Source organism: Amblyomma maculatum, chromosome 9 (genome assembly GCF_055883805.1).
Source record: "Amblyomma maculatum isolate TAMU_Amacu chromosome 9, ASM5588380v1, whole genome shotgun sequence".
NCBI classification, from domain to species: Eukaryota; Metazoa; Arthropoda; class Arachnida; order Ixodida; family Ixodidae; genus Amblyomma; species Amblyomma maculatum.
In genome coordinates, this window is record NC_139352.1 from 76,777,355 (window position 1) to 76,800,244 (window position 22,890).

Below are 22,890 nucleotides of genomic sequence, written 5' to 3' on the forward strand. Positions count from 1 at the left end.
GGCTATACATTTGGAATAAACAGCGCGAAGGACGAGGACGAAGACCAGAAGGACACAAACACAGCGCTGACTTATAAGTATCGGCTTCAACAAAACCGCTAGACAGGGTAAGTAGGCAATTGCTCGAAAAACCCAGCACAAATGACACAACGCAGAGATGGAAAGGCCGACATCAACTGGTTGACAGCGGCTACTCGAGAGATTTCCATTGGTCCCTTCGAGTGTGGGATTCAAGCCTGGTCATAGTATAGCTGCTGCATTGCACACTGAACAATTGGTGGCTCACCTGTGCGCAGGTCTTGGTGAGGATAAGCGTGGCGAGCGCGCAGTAGTTGCCGTAGAACACTCTCCACAGGACACGGAAAAGAGACTGCTCGGCGCCAGTCCACTCTTCTTGGAGTTCCTCTTGAGATGGCTGCACCACGGGCTCGAGTGATGCAAGCAAGCGAGCAGCTTTGCTCTCGAACGATTTTCCTGCACAAAAAAAAGTGGACGACTTTGCCACATTCAGGGCATGATGAATAACCGTTAATTATATAGATCAAGACCAGGCTAATGGTCATCGTGCATAAGTACTGCAGCCTTTTCACTTAAACATCAGCATTGCAGCTGGCACAAAAAATAGAAGCATGCCATGGGCTGGTTCGGAGTCAAGACGCTGTCCGTATTCTTACTGAGCTACAAAACCTTGGAATCCAGCAAAGATAATCTATTCTTGAAGCGGCTTCAAAAACTCCATCAAAAATATGCCTAATATCTGCCTCAAATATATATTACTCTTGAGGCACACTAAAACACAATTCAAAAAAAAGAGGTAAACACAATGAATGAAGATCTTAACCGAAATAGCAAAATTTCAAGAATTCAATGCTTGCAAAAGCATTATAAAAAAAATAAGAAAAAAAAGCCCCAAATTCTGAGGCAAACTTTTCCTAGGAGCAAGGATAATATGGCTTGCAGAGGGAAACGCATTTTCATCCCAAACATAAATAGTAGAAGTAACCGAAGTCATTCGAGGCTGCAGACATAAATAGCATGTTATTTCTATTCAGCTACAAGTCTACTACTTGTGCAGCCTGGCACAACGCATGAAGAAGAGACTGCTGCTCCTGGATCGAGGGGCCGAGTCAACTATACCCAGCAAAAATTTGGGATAACTTGGGATAAAAAAAATTTCTTAACTGCACCCATATCAAGCAATCTCATCCTCCCACAAGGTAAACTATGTGAGGTGTGCAGCAGTGCCAGCAGCGAAAGAGCAACCAACCTGACAGGCTGTTGACAGTCATCTGAGCTGGATTGTCCTGGTCCTTGTCGGAGGTGTCACTCTTCTTGCTGTTGGTGCGCGTGCTGTCATTGCTGTCTTCCCCGCTGGCTTCGTTACCGCTGTCCACCGAAATCTGCTTCTGCATCTTGCGCTGCTCCGAGGACTCCCTCTCTTCTTTGAGCTTCGCCTGCAGCTTCACCTTCACACAGTCCTGAGAAGACGGGAGAATAATAATAGAGTTGAACGTTGACCTAGTTGGTCACACATCTCTTAGAAGAAGGCAGCAGAGCAGGTAACAACACAAAACATAAGCACACAAAGCACAAGAACAACGCTGCACTGACAACTATATTGACCAGAACCCGCACATCTTCTCCCTTCACTTCATGTCTGCAGCCAACTTCTTCCTTGTCTTTAACGTCCTGCCAGTTTACACAGAAATTCTAATTCCTTCTTCAACAATACTACTGAAGGCATACTGACACATTGGTCTCCAGAATCACTGATTGCATATGCTTCATAAATTTCTCTTGCTAACTTATCCTTCATCCCTTTCATAACCTTAACACTGTGAAGGTCAGCTGGACATTTTTGGTCTCTACAAACAACGCAGTCTTTGCAGTGCACCGCGAGATTAGTGCCAGACTTGTCCGAAGTTGACATAGCGTGCTCTCTAATCCTGCCACTGATACATCTTCCTGTCTGTCTGATAAATTTCTTTCCCCAATGCAAGGCAATTTGATAAACAATCCTTCCGAAAACAGCTCTGCACTGTAGAAGGTCGCAACATAATCAGACCGACAAACGAGAAGAACAAGATACACAATGTGGATAAAAGAAAACCAGACAAAATGCAATCGCGGATATTCTACAGTATGACAGCAACAGCTCTTTAAGGCCAGACTTCTTAGGTTAAGCGGCGTTGGCGTCGTAGCACTGAGTACAGGGAGAAAGCGATAGATTTAAGAGGTATGGCCCATCATGCTGGTCGGTGAGAAAGCAGCAACACCACGAGTGACACCACGGCAATGTGGCTCTGAAGAGGACAACCAAAAAATCTCACCAGGAAACTTTGCCCGTGAATTTTCTCACTCTGCTGAATCTAACAATGTGCCTCTGCGTGCAAAAGATAGCGCCATTTAAACCCTGGAATGCCAATGACAAGTGCCTGGCCTGTGCATTTGTAAAGCACCAGAATTTTCATTGAGGGCAGTGATGTAGCGTGTGGTAAACGGCTGCTTCAGGTTATGCAATAGCATGCCTTCCGCTTCATATAAACCATTACCAACATAATGCAATACCAACATAAGGTTTAGCATGTTGATAGCAGATTGAAGTGAGAAATTTGCCAAGCACGTCATGTTAGAGAAAATTATCTGTTGTAAAACGAGCTGCAAAACTTACACATCACATTTTTCATAATGATTTCTACCGATACGTAATATTTTTGACCTGAAACCTTCTGAAAGCTCATCCTGAACAGCTTGCCTGTCATTCGATACAACACAGCTTAAGACAGTCACAGCTACACTAGAAGCACCCACGAGCAGATGCAGGCAGCTGATGTGATGGGAATTTGTTTTGGCCAAAACGAAACCGTGGTAATGAAGCAAACTACCTTGGTTATAATGTACTGGAGCTGGGAAGAACAATGGGGGCGAAATGGTTTCCAGAACAATGAAAGGCATAGAGGGCACTGGCAAACACAGGACAGCTGCCACTTTGCTTGAGGAGCAGAGAAAACACGTAAGCCGTCTGCTCCTGTATTTCACCTCGTGCAACATTTTCTGCCGAGTCACTACGTTTTGCAATTATGTCATGGTACTCCTCTAACACACAGCGCCCTCTCGTGCCACCCGAGCTTAAATCACTAAAATGACCCATTCTCCGACCGCACATGACACACTTCTCAGTTCCAGTACATTATACCTTAGTGCTCATGACGATTTGGCTTGCACTTTGGCTTTAAGGTTGCACTCAGGCAATGCAAATAACAAAAAAACACACAGAGGAAAATGGTTACATGCAACCAACAAGTGCATACTAACAAAAGTGTGTTAGAGCATGCACAGGGTCACCCACTTCTAGCTATAACACGGTCACTGCTTTCAAAGCAACATTACATTCATCATCATCATCATCATCAGCCTGATTATACCCACTGCAGGGCGAAGGCCTCTCCCATATTTCTCCACTTAACTCGGTTCTGTGCTAGCTGCATCCACTTGACCCCTGCGAACTTCTTAATCTCATCCGCCCACCTAACTTTCTGCCGCCCCCTGCTACGCATTCCTTCCCTTTGAATCCAGTTTGTTACCCTCAGCGACCATCGGTTATCCTCTCTTCGCACTACATGTCCTACCCATGTCCATTTCTTCTTAATTTCTACTAGAATGTCGGTAACTCGAGTTATTTCTCTGACCCACTCTGCACGCTTTCTATCTCTTAAAGGGCCACTGTCCAGGGAAGGCCCTTTTAAGAAAAGGAGCCCAGTGTTTCGATCAGGTACCGGAGATAGTCTGTGCAAAATTCTACAGCGACATGCGCGCCGCAAAGCATCGAAAATACAATTCAAAGCTCCCTCATGCTCTCCTTTGAGAAGCCAGCTTCACCGCTTCCTGCGCTGGCCCGACGGGCCCCGATAATGACGTATGTACCGGGAACGACGTCCATTGGTCCGTCTCGCTGACTGACGGGAGAAGGATGGGTGTCTACCGCTCGCAGCGTGCTTTCCCCTCGCCACGGCCAGACTGAATCCAGCGGCACCCGCTCCCTCGACCGTTTTTTTTTTTTCGCGCTCGCGGAGAGCCACGCCCCACCTCCCGCCAAACGTGGAGGAGGAAGGGGAATTTGTATTGCGGAGGCTAGACGACCTCGGGCAGGAGAGTGAAAAACCTTTGCGAGGGAACGGAAGGAGAGAGGCAGGATAGAATCGGGTGATTGCGGTGGCTGTAACTGCGTTATTAGTTACTCTTTTCAAAAACATTTTGCGGCCTTGCGTTCCAGGGGCGAAGTCTCACAGTCACCGGGGAAGAAAATATTTTCGACCGGAGGGTGGACAGTGGGCCTTTAATGTTACCCCTACCATTTTTCGTTCCATAGCCCTCTGGGTTGTCCTCAACTTAAGTAGAACTCTCTTGGTTAGCCTCCATGTTTCAGCCCCATAGGTGAGTACAGGCAAGATACATTACATTCAATGCAGGTGCATATTGAAGCAAAGTGACTCATGCATGGAGGGACCTGGAGGTGGTGCTTCGCATGGCATGTCACTTAGCTTCATTTCATAGCCAGGTCAAACGCAATGCTGTTTTGAAAGCAGTGACAGTGTTATAGCTAGAAGTGGATGACCCTGTCATTCACTTCTAGCTATAACATTCAATTAGAATCAAATTTTTGGGTGGCGCACTTATTTGAACGAACCAAAGGACAGAGAATTGGAATTGTGATAAAAAGAAACAACAACAATAATCAATTTCAGGCGATCATCGACTCACAAATGCTGAACTTACTTTTGAGCCTATGAACGGTGCATGCACACACATTCCTTCAGCTACTACCAGCTATGAAAAACCAATACTCAATGGTTAGCCTGTGTTCGTCAAGCAAACGTCCTCAACTTTCCCCGTACATTCTGCATCCTTTGTATTGCCTTAAAACATCCATAAACCAGTGCTGCCAACCAGTTCAAGTGTTATGTTGAGAACCACTTGGTGCCTCTTTGCCTCACCAGATGCAGGTAGCAGTGTGATCCACAAGGCTCAGTGTCTACCTTCATGTCACAGCTCTTGCGCTTGTACTGACTTGGTGCTGGGTGAAACGCTGTAAGAAACACACTCAAGTTAAACAGTGTCAGCGGAGCAGAGAGCACTGCCTACCTAAGCCAGGGAAATAGCCATGCATAGCATTCGCTACCAACTAGAAGGGTGTTACAAGGAAGGCCCAAGGTGTGCTAATGTAAGCAAAGCCAGGTGAACTAAACCTAAGGGCAAGCATGATGCAGTGCAAAATGACTATGAAGTGTAATGAACAATGTTCAACAGGTTTACCGGTGCTTGCACGTTTAAGCTGAACATTCAAATCTAGGTTCACGTCGACAGGGATGACATGGTTTCATCTAGGAGTGAGTGTGAAAATACTCGAAATTTCGAACATGAATCAAATATGTCTGTTATTCGATTAGTATTCAATTAGAAAAACTAATATTTAATGTTTCCAAATTAATAAAAAAATTAATATTTGAAATTTTGCAAATATTCAAAAATTACAGAATATATCGAAAATCTGTTGAATACACTAAAGCCTTCGAATACAGTAAACTCTCCTTAGCTCAGCCTTACATGGACAATAAGAAATGATCAAATTATCAAATGGAGTTGAAAGACTGCTGAAAACCGTTTGCACCCCTGTAATTTTATCTAATGACGCGATGCAGCATGACAGTTGTCTGCATTTGATGCGAAACCCAAGAGAGAATGATGGCTTTTTCTGGTTTTGTCAAGTGCTTTACTTGTACGCACTGTTGGGGTCGTTTAAGAAGTGCTCCAAAATCGTAAAGGCCTCCGCTGCCCCTTTCATAGTGTGACGCAGTGGCAGTGGTGCTTTTTCACAAAAGGACCCTGTCGCGTTTCACTGCGCAGTGAACGCCATGAAGCACTGCGGTGGAACTGCACGTGACCAGCGCTTTCAGCATACCCCATGGAAGAAGCACGCGGGGGATGTATGCATAGGTATTGCAGCAGTGATGCCATCCTAAAATGAAAATGGAACAGCGAGGTGCCTACCAGAGTGCGAAACGACGTAGGATAGTATGAAGTTTAAAGAAAGTGAAACTAAGCGACTCGGCTATATTTTGAAAATGGTGAACATTTGATTGCCATCCTGCCTGCCATAGAATGCACTGATGCACGGGCACCACTGTCTCATGCAATTCACGTTCGAGGCGGTCTATTTCAGTGATCGCTGGTTGTGCTGATCGTGCCTAGAGGCGATCCCCCTCCGAATTAACTTGCATGGGCATCGGCCGCGACCACGGTCCTCGTTGCATTTCTGAATTAACAGCTAATAAATTAGAAATAAGAAGGTTTTATTAAACTATGCGTTATTCCGAAATAAGCACGAAGACAAACAACTGCAATATTTTATGTTTCGTTTTTTTTTCCACTGACCCAATATTTGATATTAGATTCAATATTCGAAGCCATTTTTTTTGCCATAGTTGCATTCGATTCGTATTCGAAAATTTCAATATTTGCACACCACTCTCTGCGTCAGTTCAGGCATTTTTTTTCCAATGGAGCTTTTTATCCCAAAGTCACTTGATGGCTCACAGGCACCCCAATAAGCACACTTTGTCTGCTGTTTTTTCAGTATTCTTTCTACACTTTCAAGTATTGGACGCTTAAAATTGTGAGGAATTTAACCTATGAACAGCGCAACGTCCTACGCCTTCTGTTGAGGCCACACCCTGTGACGTACAAGCATGGGCAAAGACAATACATATCAAAACATCACATTTTCTTGGAAGTATAAAGTTGCAAAAAATATAACAAAATAGTTGCATCTAAATAAGGACACTGTGTTTGGTACAGCAGGCAACTGCTGGATGCAATAACATCGTTCTATGCTAAAAGTTTCCCAGACCAAAAACTTCTTTTTTGCCACTTACATCCATACTAAAAAAATCTGTCATTCTAAAAACTTTGGGTGGTACGCACTCTCAGCAATTACGCAGTAAATTTCAACGCTGCACAGAGGGCCCACTTTGCACACCTGCAGCAATATGAAAGACCCAGAAAAGAAGCAGTTTTCCCTAAGCAGTTTTGAATGCAGCCCAATTTTTTAGCACATCTGAGAGCTTCGTTTCTGGACCGTGAACGCCACCTTTTGCTGAGCAGCATGTCATAGAGGTGGGTGGCAAGAACAGAATCTTTTGGCATCGTAGCTCCTCACCCTATCTCGTCTGACAGAACTAGTGGACCGTTCACACCACAGCTGTCTGCTTTGCCAACAAAATGGTGTGGTCTTTTGATGGGAGCAGTAGCCCAATCGAACATTCTGGCGCGGTGCCTTTCACACTACCACTTGCAAATCTCGCTTTGTCCACTGCTTTGAACAGAGCAACAAATTTTAGGCCAGCGCTCTTACAAGGCCTAGATAGCTAGCGCCTTCCTCGCATTGCTGTACCACATGTGGTAAGACCTACCATTGAGACTAAAAAGCTGGAAAGATCCGGAAAACAACCAAATATATAGCTGCATTCAACCGCAGTTTCTTAAGTGTATGAAAATGCAGACTCAATGTATCCATCAGTTGTGAGGGTGAACAGATGAGAAGTGACAGGCTGATCAGCAAACTTTGAAATGAACCCTGGCAACTGATCCTGCTCAGCCTACCAACCAAATCTCAGTTACCATTCCAACATATATGCTGTACGATTTGGTTATAGCTAAAGAGGTATGTTCAAGGTATGCCCAAGAAAGTCTCTCACGTACATACTTCCTGTATGGCACGTATAGCCATCAAGAACTGATATGACATTAAAATAGGTTAACAATTAACATTAACACTTAACAATTCTAGTCACATATAACTAGCTGTCCTGAAAACAAAACATAAAGTCATTTGACAACACGCCATGTTCTTTGTAATCACAAAACAAGATCCATTAGAAATCTCTTTGTATAAACTTATTGAATGCGTAAAATATTCACAAGGTCCTTAGACACAGGTGTCCGCATGCCCGTATCTATTTTCCGCCTTTAATGATTACATAACTATCAGTAGGCTGATGCCCCGCACATTTTTACAAAAAGAAAAGAGTTTTGCATTATTTGCAAGTAGCTTTGGACTGATTGATTAAAAACTCTTATTTAATGAAATAGAGAATTTCGTTCGGGGGGAATGCAATTTTGAACTCAAGAAGATTTGAACACTTTCAGCACACAATACTACCAGCACGTGACGGGGCAGCAAGAATGGTTAAAATCATGTCACATTGATAATGTTACACCAAAGCAAAAGCTGTCATACTTTTTGCCACCTAGTGACTTCCAACTCTCCCCACCACTGCGTCCTTCGTGGTGCTGTTGTCAAGTGCAAGATATGAACACTAGCGCAGGATAGCAGCGCAAACCTTGGCGCAAATGCTTGCTGCATCGTCACCAGTCACTGGTGTAGTGTGGTGAAGACTGCCGCTTGCTATCTTAGCGGGCACAGCCTGATGTTAGGAAGTTCTACATATCCATTTTATAAACAACAGCTTTCGATATGCAAACTAAAAATTGCGTCAGCTAAAAATAATTAGAAACGGCTCAATACATCCAATAATTCATAATATCCGTGCTCATTACACGAGGTTTGAGTGTACTATGTCACAGAAGCAGTTTTTATACTTTAAAGAGTCTAGAAAGCCTAGCTTTGAAAATTAGCAGAGGACTCTTTGTTGAAACAGCTAGTATATACACCAAATTTGGCTAAGCATAGTCAAAAGAACTCTCACTGTTAGGTAAACCTTCAAGCTGACACCCCTCAGCCATTTCAGTGAGACGAATGCCTTGATATATTTATATATTTATATATACTGAAGCTGAACAGTGGAGCTGGAATGCGCGTGCATGCGAGCTTTTGTGATATCCCATTTCAAAGCTTTAGGATCAGCCCAACTAGTGGAAGAGAACTTTGCCAAATAAAAAAGTTGAGCCACTGAGACCAGCAGGATGGGTAAATGGTGAATACAGGCAAATGTGCTGCGGGATGCTGGAGGGTCTAGTAAGCGTTAGACAAATCAGATATGCCCAAGGGAAGCGTGGATGGCAAACAGTGGTGTTCCATTTACCTGGTGGAATATCCATCCCTCTATTTGCTAATAAGTAAGACACAAAAGAAAAAGAAAACAAGAAGAAAATTCAGAAGAAAAATAAGGAACCAAGGAAAGAAGAGAACAACAGGAATCAGATTTCGGCCTTTTGAAGTACATCAGCAAGTTTGTACAGCTTCACAGATACAGAACAAACCATACATTCCACTTAGTTTTAACGTTTCCAGTGAACCAGAACTCTGTGCTACTGCTGAATCACATGAACAATACCAAAGGCTAAGTAAAAATGAAAATTATGCACAAGTGTTCCACAATGTTCCAAAGCAAACAACTAAAGGATGCTGCACCACCTTGTTTATTTGTTTCCCTGAACAAGAAAAAAAAAGAAAGAACAGCAGGTGATGCTGAAAGCACAACTGTTATCATTAATCATTTTTCACACAATACACACACTGACATTCATGTCTACTATGTTATAGATTTGTTCTGGAACTGCAAAAACAACTCAATGTGAGGTCAAATTGGACACATCTAACGAAACATATGGCGTTAATGGAACAGGTGCCTTCAAAGAAGCAAACCTCTCATCACTAAAGATGTTTTTAAGCATAACACTGCCACAAAATAAACTCAATATTCAATTCTCTGCATAAGAGCAAACCGGAGTAGTATGTCACACAATCTGACTTTAACCCCGTGCCAACGAAAAAATATATGCGGCACAGAAGGAAACCTGCCTCACTGCCCTACATAAGAGAGTCCACTCACTGTGCAGGAAGCAGTCATACTTGAAGCAGCGCCGGCAGAACAGAGTCCGGAAAGAGTGCATGCTCTGCTCACGGGGTACCGACTGCGCAAAGGGGCCGTCCATGTTGGGCGTGCACTCGGATGGAACCGTGGGCGGGTTCACTTTCTCCATGAGCTCACGGTACCTGCCAACAGAAAAGGCTCTCCTCAGCTGTCCTCTTCAAGAGGCTTTCTTTTTCTTTTCTTTTTTTTTCTACCCCCAGGAATTGACCCAGAGCAGTATAATGTTACAAAGCCTAAGTTACAGCAGGTTTTGTAAGTGAGAACAAGGCTAGGAATGCATACCGCTTGGATAAGGCAACAAAAGCCTGCCGGCACGGAGAGAATCAATCACATCCGATGTAGCCAAGATCACCAGTTGCTTACCGGATATGCTTATGCTTATATGGATATGCTTACCGGAGTTGCTTACCAATCCACGACACTGGGATTGTTTTTGAACTTTTGAACCATGACTGCATGTTGGTTCACAGTGCACGTCACAACGACTCAACAATGCAAGGTAGGTTGCCAAAAAGAGTTTGCAGAAGAGAGATGGCACTGCAAGCACTTGCACACCGACATGTAACTTGCAAATACACGAACTACACATATGCCTAGCACATATAGTAGTTTTCTACACTGCATCGAGCAAATATGAAAAACTACAAGTTAAGTTTAAACATGATGCCTGTGAAAATAATTTAATTTATTTGAAAATTTCAATGTAAACCTCAGCTCAATGCACATGCACTTTGACAGAGTTTGAATTCTACCAGAAAAGTAAGCCTAGCTAAGGTGTTTTCATCTGCTCCAGAGCATCTATCATTAGCCAGGTAGCACAATTCTTGAGCACTAGTCTCCTGCTTGATGACATCAGCGTTGAGTGAATTTTCAATAAAACACATAACACAGTGTAAATACATCGGATGACAGAGATACCAACCTTTCCTTCAGTTCCTGTGGGGTACGCTTGTCCGGAAACACAGAGCAGATGGCAGTGAAAATGAATTCTGATGGCGACCCTTTGTCATCGTATTTTTCTTAAAAAGGAAAGAAAGAAAGAAAGAGGGAAAGGATATGACACATGATTCTAACTCCATGAAAATGAATTCTGTCACCTTCATATGCATCTCTGGCAACAAAACCTACCTACAACTGAATTCCCCAGAGTGAGACCAACCTGCTGCCCCTCTCAAGTTAAAGGTTGCATTTTGGTTAGTTGGCTCAACATTAAGAAAACAAGTTGCGAATGTTTGTCAAAAAATAATTGGCACAGAAAGGAACTTTGATTTCATTTATTTTTCTTGCCTTGCTGTAGTATTTGTCAAGAAGAATAATGTGGAACAGCACAGGATGTTTGCTGGCATGTGGGGGAAGCATAAGTAGATGAACCTCTCCATGCACCAATGCATTAAGCAGTTTATGAGCCCAGATGATCAAGGATATCACTGGAGGTTGAATGTGACATCACAAGGAGAACAGCATACTAGGGTTTCCCAAACTGCAAACTAGTAGTAAAATTGTCCCTTAATTAGTCGTCATGCCGCACTGTCTTTTCAAACTTATTTGCACAATTACTGATTCCACAGTGCTCCTTCAAGGCAATAACACTGACATGCAAAAGCTTTGTTTGCAGCTACTTAACCCTGTAACTGCGAGCATAAAAGAAAAATTAAAGAGCACTGCAGAATCTGCATTTGGAGTAATGCGAAAGCATGGATGCTGCTGGTGGTTGCTTCTAGTTGCTTAATTCACTTCTTGTTTACCCATTTTAGTCTGGTACTTTCAAATTGCACGCCAATCTTTTCCTATGCCCTTTTTCAGCTTTACTTCCGGTTGCGTGACGCCACATTCTTGACGTCGCCCTAATTGACTTGCTTTCGTCTTTGGTACTTTCAAATTGCGAGCCAATCTCTTCCTATGCCCTTTCTTGGCTCGATTTCAGGTTGTGTGACATCACATCCTTGATGTCACCTTAGTTGAACTATTTTAGTATCTGATACATACAAATGTGGCGCCAAGCCATTGGCCAATGAGACCCTTTTCGCCTTTACTTTTATATTTTTTGCCTCTAATTACCTAATTAACCTTTTGGCCTAATTATTTTTTCAGACACAACCCTCTATTTATTGACACCACTCACTAATGTTACTCTACCGCTTCTCAATTACTACAACTGCTGCGGACATTATTTTGCATGTTTTGGCTCTAATTAATTACCTAATTAACTTATTGACCTAATTTTTTTTTTATATAACATTACGTCATTCTCTATCGATTGACACCACTCGTTAGCCTCTGCCACTTCTCAATTACTCACGACTGCTGCGGACAACTTTTACATTTTTTGCCTGTAATTAATTACTTAACATATTGGCCTAATTATTTTTTCGGACGTAACATTGCGTCACCCTCTATCGATTGACACCACGCATTAACCTCTACCACTTCTCAATTACTCACAACTGCTGCAGACTCGATTTTGCTGGCGCGGTCTACGGACAGAAATCTGTGGACATAGTGAAGTAAGGCTTTTGCATTGAAAAGCTAAAGCATACAGGGCTTTATCATTCCTAGTCCATTTATTGCATAAGTGGGGAAAAAAAACAGAAGATTTATTCGGAAAAATATGATTACATCAAAATTAAATTGAGTTGATCTTGATGGTTCCCGACTGTTTACTGATGATAAAAAACCCGTGCAATACAGAGGTGCATACAGTAAATTTTGAGCGAAGTTCAAGCTCATTCCAGCTGTTCTATCGGATGCCGAATGTAGCATTATGACCATAGAAATTTTAGTCTATTCTGTCAATAGGGTTATTATTTGCACACGTCAATCATCCAGCAAGCCTCCTGCATCTTCTGGCGGCTAACATTTGAAGCCTGCTTCAATAAATGTCGATCAAGTGCTCACCCTGACTGCTGCTTCCTGGCTCATCGTCATAGGACATCAGTGCATGAACCAGTTCAAGGAAAAGCTCATCGTTCACCGAACCCGCATCTCGGTCCCCGTGCACCTTGCCGTCGTAGTTCTTGAGCAATTCCTCGATGAACGTGCCGTCCTGGTCGAGGATCTCATCCCCCATGTAGGGAATATTGTGCAGCACGGTCTCATCCTCCACCTACGCCATCACAACACAAACCACATTTTTTTCTTTTTCTAGCAGGAAACTACAATGAAGCTCCTATAATGTTGATCACTGCTGCCCTGCATTACAATGATAGCTCTAGGAGCACTTCTGAAGAACTCCCGTGGGTAAGTTGGGAACTATCCTGTGGCCTTGTTTGAAAGTAAGAGCCCGTAGAGGAAAGGCACCCATGTTAAATTAGAGATAGGCCTGGCGCATGAAGGCACTGCAGTGGTACCTCCTACGGGTACGGGGAAGGACAAGGGGGCAGGCAGGCATACAGTGCAGTTCATGAAATTCACAAGAGCAGCAGACATTTCTGGAACAACTGCATGACAGCCCCGCGCCGCCATTATCACTGTTACAGTGTCTGTGTGATAGGCTACAAGCTCCCAGTATTTTGTGACAGCCATGTAAACAAAAACAAGTTTTACCTAATCATTACTAAATAAATGTAGCTTGTATAGATATATTTTTTGCATTAAAAATGTCCCACCTTACCTTTAAAAATAAAAAAAGGGGGAATTTACAAAGAAGTTGCTTGTAAGGTTGCCCAACAATCATCTGAATATGCTCATTTGAATTTCTCCAATGCCGATTTTTCATAATGCACATGTGAGCAACCCTTGCGCAATCGCAAATTGTAAGGATGCTATTTTGAGCAGGGGGAAGGGGAGGGGAAAGCAGGCCCTTGAAATCTGCATTACCATCACAGAAGCCCATGGAAAAGTTACCTGTCACAGCTACATACACATACCGAAGTGAACGACATTCTGCGCACACACATACACGTCAGAAGCACAAAAACAAAGGTTACGTACCATAAAATTCTGTTGAGTTGGTGCCCACGTGTACATGGTTGGTATGGGATTGATGGCATACATGATGCGCATTGGTGCAGGCTGCTTGGTTCCATCCGCCATCTCAACTTCACACTTCAACAAAAGAAAACAGTCGACTCATATCGGCCACAGCACTTTCCCGAGGAACCAAGGGTGATTACCAGGTTCCTTGCAATGCCCTCAGCCAATAGGATAACACCCCCTCCCCCCTTGCTATGACTGCAAAAAAATCACATGGACCACAATGCAAATGTTAAATGCTAGTCCAACGTTTTACGGGAATCCTCTAGCATAGCATAAATTTGTAATGAGAGAAACATTACTCGTTAACATCAACCCAAGCATAGCAATATAGCTATAAACATTTCACACAAACTTTGCAGTCGTGCAGGAGCTTTTATCTATTTATTTTCTTTTCTCTAGGACAACAATGACAGTTTTTTAGTTACTCTTATTGGAGTCTCTCATAGCCTGAGCCGATTTGGAATGTTAAACCTCAAAAACACCACCAGTTTTCTAGTGAGCATGGAAGTGGACAGTTATGTTTGATGTCAGCCACTAATTCTCTGTTTTGCAAGATGCAGCTGCAAAAAATTCTCCAGCCATGGTAGCAGTACCTCTAGGGGTGGTGGGGGGAAACCTATGCTACCATAGCCTTACTGCATCCCACGTCTCGAGGTACTAATAAGAGTTGAGCTACCGTTTACAAACTAGCTGTAGGTTTTGGGTGCAATATAGAGGAAAGGTTCATTCAAAAGCTTCCAGAAAAAAAAATGAGAAGGGTCAGCTTATCCGCAGATGATCTAAGCCATCATACCGGGCTAAAAGCTATTAGTAACTCCTTGGCCTCTGCGCAACGATTTCAGTGCCATTTTCAGTATGGTGCACTGTATAAAACCCGGCGTAAATTCTGTCACAGGAAAATGAACCTTGCTTTTCTTGGTTCACAATTATGTACTACATCAAAACAGTCAAGAATGTTTGCTAATATAAAAGTAATTCAAACATACAGGCATGTGAAGCATAAGGAGTTCTACTTATATTTTGCTCATATTCAAAACTGCACGAATAAAACAAGGACAGAGTGAAGACATATCACACACAAAGCGCTTCGTGTGTCATGTGTCTCTGTTCTGATTCTTGTTTTATTCGCACAGTTTTGAAGATGAACGAATTTCACAAACAAGCCTGCCAAAAGGCTCTACTGAATTACATTTCACCAAACACCATTTCTATTTGTTATTACTGCCACCATTCACACTTTTTTTATTACCCATCACAGAAAGCAGCATCCTTATTCCTGAAGATGTCACCCTCGGCATCACTGTTTAACAGAAGTTCAAGAATTTGTTCCTCCATCAAATCACGATCTTTTTGCAACCCCATGATTTGCAAATGACGGGAACGTGGGCTTTTTCTGTTTCAGAAAAAAAAGAGTACCCCTGTCTCAGACACGAACAACTATGTCAATAAAGTGGAAAACATATCAAGCAAAAAAAAAGAAAAGTAAAAGCGTACAATATAGACCGTGCTGCCACCTATTAAACACTGTCGAAAGCAGATATTTCCGAACCACCTGAGTGGTTGGTGGATTGCCGGCCACGGATGTCAGTGGTTCAACAGCGAACATTGCAATACCTTTTTCATGGCAGGAACATGAACAGGCACGTCCGTGGGAAACACAGCAACAGCCTTGGTGTCAGTCTGTTGTTTTTGCAGCAACGCAGCTGTCTCGATGATAAACCGTCTGTTGGTCATATATGCTGCCTGTGACATAAATAAGGGGAGAAAAAGAATACTGGACTCATAGCAGATACGTTGGTTAAACAAAGAATAACATAATGCAGACAACAGTAGCCCACTGACGTTTTTTCCTTTGTTAACGCTCAGCATGGGCAACAGGCTCCAGTGGATGTTTTTGTGGAAAAAAAACAACAACTCGAAAGCTACATAGATCAACTCGAAAGCTACACAGATGAAGCCTTCATACACAGTAGTATTCTAGGCACATGCAAGCCCTATGCCAAAGCTTAGGTTCGGAAGAAACCGACATTACAGCCCTGTGGTAATGAAGTCATGAGTGCTTAGTTTTGCATCTGCTGATTTGAACAACAGAATGCAGCTGTAAAGACTGTACATACAAGAATATGGATACATTACAGTAACTGCGCATAAAAACAAACACACACATGCACCTATGCAAGCTCAGAAAGTAGCAGCCATCACAATCTGCCTCAAAAACATTGCATAACGATTTTCAACTGTGCTACGCTGTCACACAGGTACAATGAAAGAGGTTATTTGAGCATATCTAGCTGCAACACACAAGAAGCGCCTCAAGGAGGTATGCTATTACCAGAATCTTAGAAACTGAGTTGTTACTAGAACCATAAGTGAGAAATGCACAAGGCACACTGACTCAGTGTAGAAACATCAGCACAGTGACGGGACTTACAGTATACACAATGATGAGGTGCGGACACACATTCCCTTAGGAACCCAAGCTAGCTCTGCTTCGAACACAATGTCCAGGAACACTCATCAACCCCACAAAAAAACCAAGACGTCAAAATATACTCGTTGCTTGAGACGGCAGACACCAAATGTTGGTTGCGTTAGCTAATTGTAAAGTGTAAAACATTAGCAAGCATAAACTGCAATGCAAAGTCTGCCTGTGCCTGGTAAGTAATTTTATACTGAATTTCTTTTCTCATCCTTATTTAGTTTTGGTTTCAATGGTTGAGGTGTGGCGATGATATAAACACAGACTTAAGGTATACATGAGGCCCCCAAAAAATGAAAACTACGATGTTATATATAGCAGCCTGCTTTCAAGGTCGGCTCGCATTTCTCAACCACCCTCTTCTAGATTTTAGAAGTGGCCAACTTGCCGTGGGAATTAAAGCAACCAAGCAGTCATTAAATCCCAGTTTCCTTGCCTCACGTAAAGCCAACTTTGATTGGTAGTTGAAACCGAAATCTGAATAGCATGAAAGAAGAAATTCAGATGTATATTATTTGACAACGGAGGCAAACTCCACTTTGCAATTCAAGTACTATGCATTGTTTCAAAGAGGGAAACACATGACCAAAAATATGGTGTGTCTGCTTCCTGGACAGCAAACACAAATCTAAGTTAGCCTGTAATGATGGGTTACTGCACTCTAATGATAAAGACCACACCTTTTTTATGGAAACTAGCCCTCTTATAATCATTCACAGCAGACATCATAGATTGTGCAAAACAGTGAAAAAGAAAAAATGTTTTGATGCGTTTAGCGCTGTTTTTAAAGAAGTATGGATGCTGACAGAACTACATGTTCCTACTCGACAGAAAGGCAAGAACATTTTGTGTCCAGAAAAAGTATTCAATTTTCCAAAGCGAGAAATAAAGATGGACGTCTCGAAGCGCTGCAATGCACCTAGAAGCCGCTCTGAGGTGCTGTCACTTCCTTTTCTCTAAAAGTGTGAAATGTTTTAGTACAGGACACTGTAGCTAATTTTTAATTGTGAAAACAGTTTCGGATGATAAGGAAAATAGTCAACTGTGCATTAATGTGCTTCAAACAACAATAATATAGTACAGCGATATATGAGTGTGTAGGCGTGTTGCATGCATAAATGCTGAAGTTCTAGGGCCAATCATGGTGTTTTTGTTAAATAGTTGATCTAAGTTTCTAAATGTTCACACGCAAATTTTCATATTTTTCTCGACAGCAGAACATAATGTATGTCTGATGGTGATCAGCTAGAGAAGCTCAAGAAATGAAATATGTACGCCATTTCCACAACTTCACTGCAGTGCTGTCAAGACAGCTTCCTTGCATATGGATCCTCAAATATAGGCTATACAGTTATTTGCCCTCAATCAATCATCCCTTCAATGCTTTTTGATCGTAACAACAGAAGCTTGAATCAAGAGGCGGGGAAAATTTCTTTGATTATTAAATTATATTTTTGCAGGAATAGAAGCATCTCTTGCTGACAGACAAGAGCCAATGTAGCCAGACAGAGCCACCAAGATAAATTTTAAAGAGAACAATAATTGGATGGAGCTGTCCTCAGCATCCATTTCAATCAGCAGCACGCATTTTCAAATGCCTGCATAAAAGGACAGTATATAGTTATGCGTGTGCACATAATGCCAAAAGCATTAGTACTTAATTAACTAAAGCATTCAAACTTGTAACGCAAGCAATAAAAGTAAGATATGCAACAAACAGTGTGGTGGGTAGCGGAACATGGAAGCACTGAGAACAAAGACAGCCACTGAAGCTGAAAAATTTCTAGACATCGTAGCACTGCTAATCCTTTCAGGCACATATGTTTAACTATCAAGGAAAGGCAGGAAATGTCCAGGTGAATAATTAGCACTTCTGATCTCACAAAAACAACACGAACGACTCTGCGACTTTAGGGATTCATGCAGACCACACAATTTCACAATTGCAAAGCTCTAGCCTTAGTCTTCTGTAAAACACATTCATGGCCAATTCATTATTTTTTTATTCATCCAAAGCTGTATCTGCAATGAAAACTCGGTTTCACCATATTTAATAAAACATTCCACCACGTCACTTGCAAGATGTGACACAGAACTTCCCGATGCCCATCTTTATTTCCTGTTTAAAAAAAAGTTCTTCTTCTTACTAGGCAAATTATTGCTGTGCCATATTGCCCAGCAGTGATTCAAAGTGTAGCCAGCATCATTCACATCGTGAAAACAGAGCCAGCCATTCTGCAGAAAACTGAAAAGTTACATGCACATATGCGAGCATCAGCCGTAAAGGTTTCAATTTTAAGGGTATAAAGCAACAGCGCTAATGATTACCACTGGCAGCTTTCCTTGCACATCATAGTTCACTTATGAGCATTTTGTCACCCACTTGATTACTAATCCCTTAACCTGTGCCTCTATTATCTCATTCACATTCACTAGCATACAGTCATAAGCTACCACATTTTGTGAGAGACCACCCAACACAGGCATAATGCCTCACCTTAACCAAGCTGCACAAACATACCTATGTGGTGTACTAGTAGCACGCCTGACCAGGGATCTGAGGGTCCCGGATGGTTTAATTCTGATCTCACCCTCACCGCTCAAAGCAGCAACTTGAGCTGCCAGCTCCTGGCCCCATGGCCATGTCATGTGAACTCGTGACATTCCACAACCTGCCTAACAGTGCCTGGCCATGTCACCTGCCAACTATCGGTCGCCAAAGCCGTGCCTGTGACTTTTCTGGCAAAAAACAAAAAACAGCGGAAAACAGGGATGCTGGACTGGAACAAGGCGCACACATTCTCCGTATTTTCGCATAAATTATGAAAAACTAGAGAACGGGATCCGCAAGTGCCTACAGAATGTCTTCCATGCCTCCTTCACTGGCAAGACCTACAAGCCTGGCTGTCCATTTAGGGCCACTGTGACCGAAGAGGATGTGCAACATGTCTTCAATGGACTCAAGCCGTAGGATCCCTTTGCAGTACAGAGCTCCTTGTCCATGGCAGAGCCTTTGTAACTGAGTTGTTGATGCCAATGCTGCTTTCCAGACTGATTTTGCAGGGGAGTTTTATTCGCTACCCTACAATGAGCTTTTAGAAGCATTGAGAATAACAGCACTGAAACTGTTCCTAAAACTTGTTAGGGTGTATCTAAGGTCCAACACTGTACAAAATGGTGAAATCTTTGTTGGAAAAAAAACAACAAAAAAAAAACAAGGCATTTCTATCGTTTCAAGTGCTGTCCCTATCCTCTGCAACATGCTTTTGAAAAGATTCGATTCAGCGCTGCAGGAATCACTACATGACATACATGTTATCAGAGTTTTTAGATATGTTGAAAAGTTTTTAATTATCTCACAATTTATCATCAACCAACAAGCTAATCCCTGTTGCAGACCAGATTTTAAAGGCTTTTAGTGCATATTCCGAGAACATGGTTTTTGCCATAACAGTTATCAACTAACAAGACCATGGGGGTTTCTAGATCCGATCAGCACATGTACTGAGAGCATGCTCCCACATCTCAAAAGGCACTTTGCCTTGGATAACTGGAAGCTTGGATAGCTGGATAGAATCAGTCCGCCCCAAGTTGGTTAAGTGCAGCGTTGCGAAGTTGTGTTTCATGAACACGCTGAAAAAATAAAAGACTTGCCTGCATGCTAAGCAGCAAAGTCTTGCTGAGCAGGCTAACCAGCTGAAAGCTTCCGGTTTTCTTTCCTCATTGCTGTTTGCTGTAGGGGAAACTTAGCGAGAAAAATGAAGAAGCCCTCTGTCAAGGTTCTTAAGGGTTCAATAAATGATGATGAAGATGTCAGTTTTGCAAACCCATTACAAGCAACAAGAAGCACTGGAGTGATCCAGTACTTCCATAACATTTCCCACCAGCTGAAAAAGGTGCCCCAATAATTTAATAAGAATATGGTGTTTTCAACTCCCTGCAAGCTTTCTGGTCTTTACACCCATATCTTTGGGCACGGACGAGAGCAAGACCACGAAACCAAGCACCAAACAAAGTTAAAGAAGTGTGAGGCAGGGGGTTGTGTATTCAACCCCCTTTTATTGTGGGAAGGTGTATACCGGGTAGACCGTACAGTGCTTGAACAAACCCTTCAGAGAACACGGCAGGACGGTGCAGTTTGGTACAGCAACCTTGCTTTGCATATGAAAGAGTGCACAAACTGTTCACCTTTGTTTCACTGTACTATTATTATTGGCAGAAGGAAGTTGAGGCACAAGGCAAGCTGCTTGAAACATTCTATATAAAAAAGAATGAACAGTTCTGCAAAAGCGACCCATCCATGCTAATCGCAAACAAGGAGTGGCGTTTCCTGTCAAGGGATTGTGACACTATTAATTTCTTTAGCATGTATGCTTGCATGAGATAATTAAGTATGTGGATGAGCCTGAAATAAATCAGCTGCAAGCCCGGAGAATATGCACTTGTGTGTGCCTGCACAAACCTTCTTGTCCAGCGCCCTGTTATTGCCAGATCTTTTTGCCACCGAAAAACGAACACTGTTTCGCGATTTTTCTCTTACAACACTGATGTCAACCATGACAACGATGAATTTTCCAGAGAACAGGACCTTAACGCTATAGTGCTGAACGTAGCATAGACCAGTGATTAAACGTGTAGGGCCTCGCATCCTTTCTGGCTACCAGTAGGCACCACCTACAACTCTGACACGGACAACTATGTGTTTCCTACAGGCGGCACGTCGACTAGCACCATGTATGTTCCAAGAGTCCGGTTAGAAATACAAGTGTGCCAGCAAAGGAGAAGAGACTGATAAAATGCAGTGAAACTATGGAGACTGGGAGTGGCGCGGTAAAGGGCTACAACCGGAGGGATTAATGCTTTTATGTGTGAGTCCGTGCTTGTCGGTCCTCGTCTTCCAAGCTCATCATAAGTGTGCCTTCCTCCAAGTGAGCCGGTAGTCACGAGCTCAAAAGAAGGCGAATGCTTTAAACCAATTTGGCCGCAAGCAGGACATGGCACTGTTGGATGATGGTGCCTATATTTTTCCTGCAAAGGTATCTAGATGTGATGTTGTTTGATACCGCTGTTATTACTTTTTAAATGTAACAGTGACAGGAAGAAGTCCCACTGCAGGATACATACCATGACTTCATCGTGCCTCTTGAAGCGCTTGATTTGCCTGAGTCGCATGTATTCGGAACGCACGCGCTTCCTCCATTCCGGGCTCACCTTGCTTACATCCATAATGAACAGATATCCTGCAAAAAAACGACAAACTGTCATAAAATTGAATACATACAAGTTTTTTTGACAGGAAATGGCCATGCACACATTAGATGTAAAACAAGAATATAAAAAATATAACAGCCAGGCACACTTTACTATAAAATCATCCAAGACGTCTTTCTTTGGGAGTCATAGTTACTGCCCATTATCCTTTAACGACCTAAATCACTGTGCAAAGCTATCTCCACTATGGTTATTAAGCTAATTTCCTGTATCACAACGCATGTTGGCAAAACCAAAATAAAATTTTGTCCTAATTAAACATCAGAAAACGCAACTGTGCCAGAATAAGCGGGCCAAAAATAGTTGAATCCATCTCTTAATGCCTGCTGTGCAACGGTATAAAAAGAAAGCCTACTGCAAAATAATGCACAGTCCGTAAATCGCAGAGGTAGCACTAAAACATTATCAACCTTTAGCAGTATTTTATACTCTCATATTACGCCGACGTTCTGTAATACTTCAACAGTAGTTTTGTAAGCCGCTGGAGAAGGCTATTTTCTCCTTCTGCTTATACCCACGAAAGCCCAGCTTTACCTACCGAGCTTTGCAATCACCTATTAAAAACAAAAGCAGCGGAACCAACCTGTTTACAAGTACACAAATCAACTAAGGTAGTATACCAGAGAACTAGACTATCGAGACATCCTCCGCTAGCACCGCTACGTTCTATTAAAGCTGCGAGATCAATGAACTTCATGTGGTCATTGTTCTGCCAAAGTCTGCGATACGTCGACGTCTAATCAAGCTATCCCCGAACGCAATAGAAAGAGCTAAACATGGATATTGCTGGCGTTTACATACAACCGTATCATCAGTCCCTGCAGCGCATCTTTAAGCCGATAAAAAAAAGATAAGCCGTGCACAATACTCACCGAAGTTTAACTATGTTAGACCGCGCGAGAGTGCGACCCATTGACTTTGGCTGTGGTTGACTGCGGCTCAGGTCGGCTTCAAACGCACGAAGCGCAAGAAGCCTTGGTTCATTTCACATGACGTCATCGCACCACATCACGTCATTACAGTGCCTATTCTAGGCACTATAACCACTATAACATCATCGCACGAGCGCTGTTCGCCATTTTTTTGGTTGCGGGCGCGACGCCAATCTTTTAGGGCACGCTGCCGGTCGTCGCATACCAAAGTTGACGTGTGGTAGAGTCACACGACAGACAAAATCGTGAAGCACTATCGCGATCTCTAGCCATGATTCTAGCATACTGTAGACGTGACCATACGTGACCAGTCAGCGATTTCCACCGCTTTGCTTCCGTC

At 42.7% G+C, this 22,890-nt stretch overlaps 1 protein-coding gene across 4 annotated transcripts in view; it reads right to left on the bottom strand.

The window, feature by feature from the left end:
- E(z) (histone-lysine N-methyltransferase E(z)) overlaps positions 1–22,588 on the bottom strand; it is a 32,715-nt gene extending 10,127 nt beyond the window's left edge. For 2 of the 4 annotated variants that reach the window (XR_014700733.1, XM_084579090.1), the window contains exons 1-11: positions 22,491–22,588; positions 21,472–21,587; positions 15,483–15,611; positions 13,824–13,937; positions 12,789–12,996; positions 10,816–10,912; positions 9,852–10,015; positions 9,102–9,128; positions 4,995–5,086; positions 1,268–1,478; positions 287–474 (exon numbers count right to left, since the gene is read on the bottom strand). Coding sequence is in view for 3 of the 4 variants with exons in the window: in XM_084579090.1 (XP_084435216.1) it covers positions 287–474; positions 1,268–1,478; positions 4,995–5,086; positions 9,102–9,128; positions 9,852–10,015; positions 10,816–10,912; positions 12,789–12,996; positions 13,824–13,937; positions 15,483–15,611; positions 21,472–21,573 (1,332 nt within the window). In the remaining variant the exon portion in view is untranslated. Of the gene's footprint in view, positions 1–286; positions 475–1,267; positions 1,479–4,994; positions 5,087–9,101; positions 9,129–9,851; positions 10,016–10,815; positions 10,913–12,788; positions 12,997–13,823; positions 13,938–15,482; positions 15,612–21,471; positions 21,588–22,201; positions 22,365–22,490 lie in introns of those variants that run through there. The other 2 variants (XM_084579091.1, XM_084579093.1) reach the window with 2 other exon arrangements.
- Between the last annotated feature and the right edge of the window lie 302 nt (positions 22,589–22,890).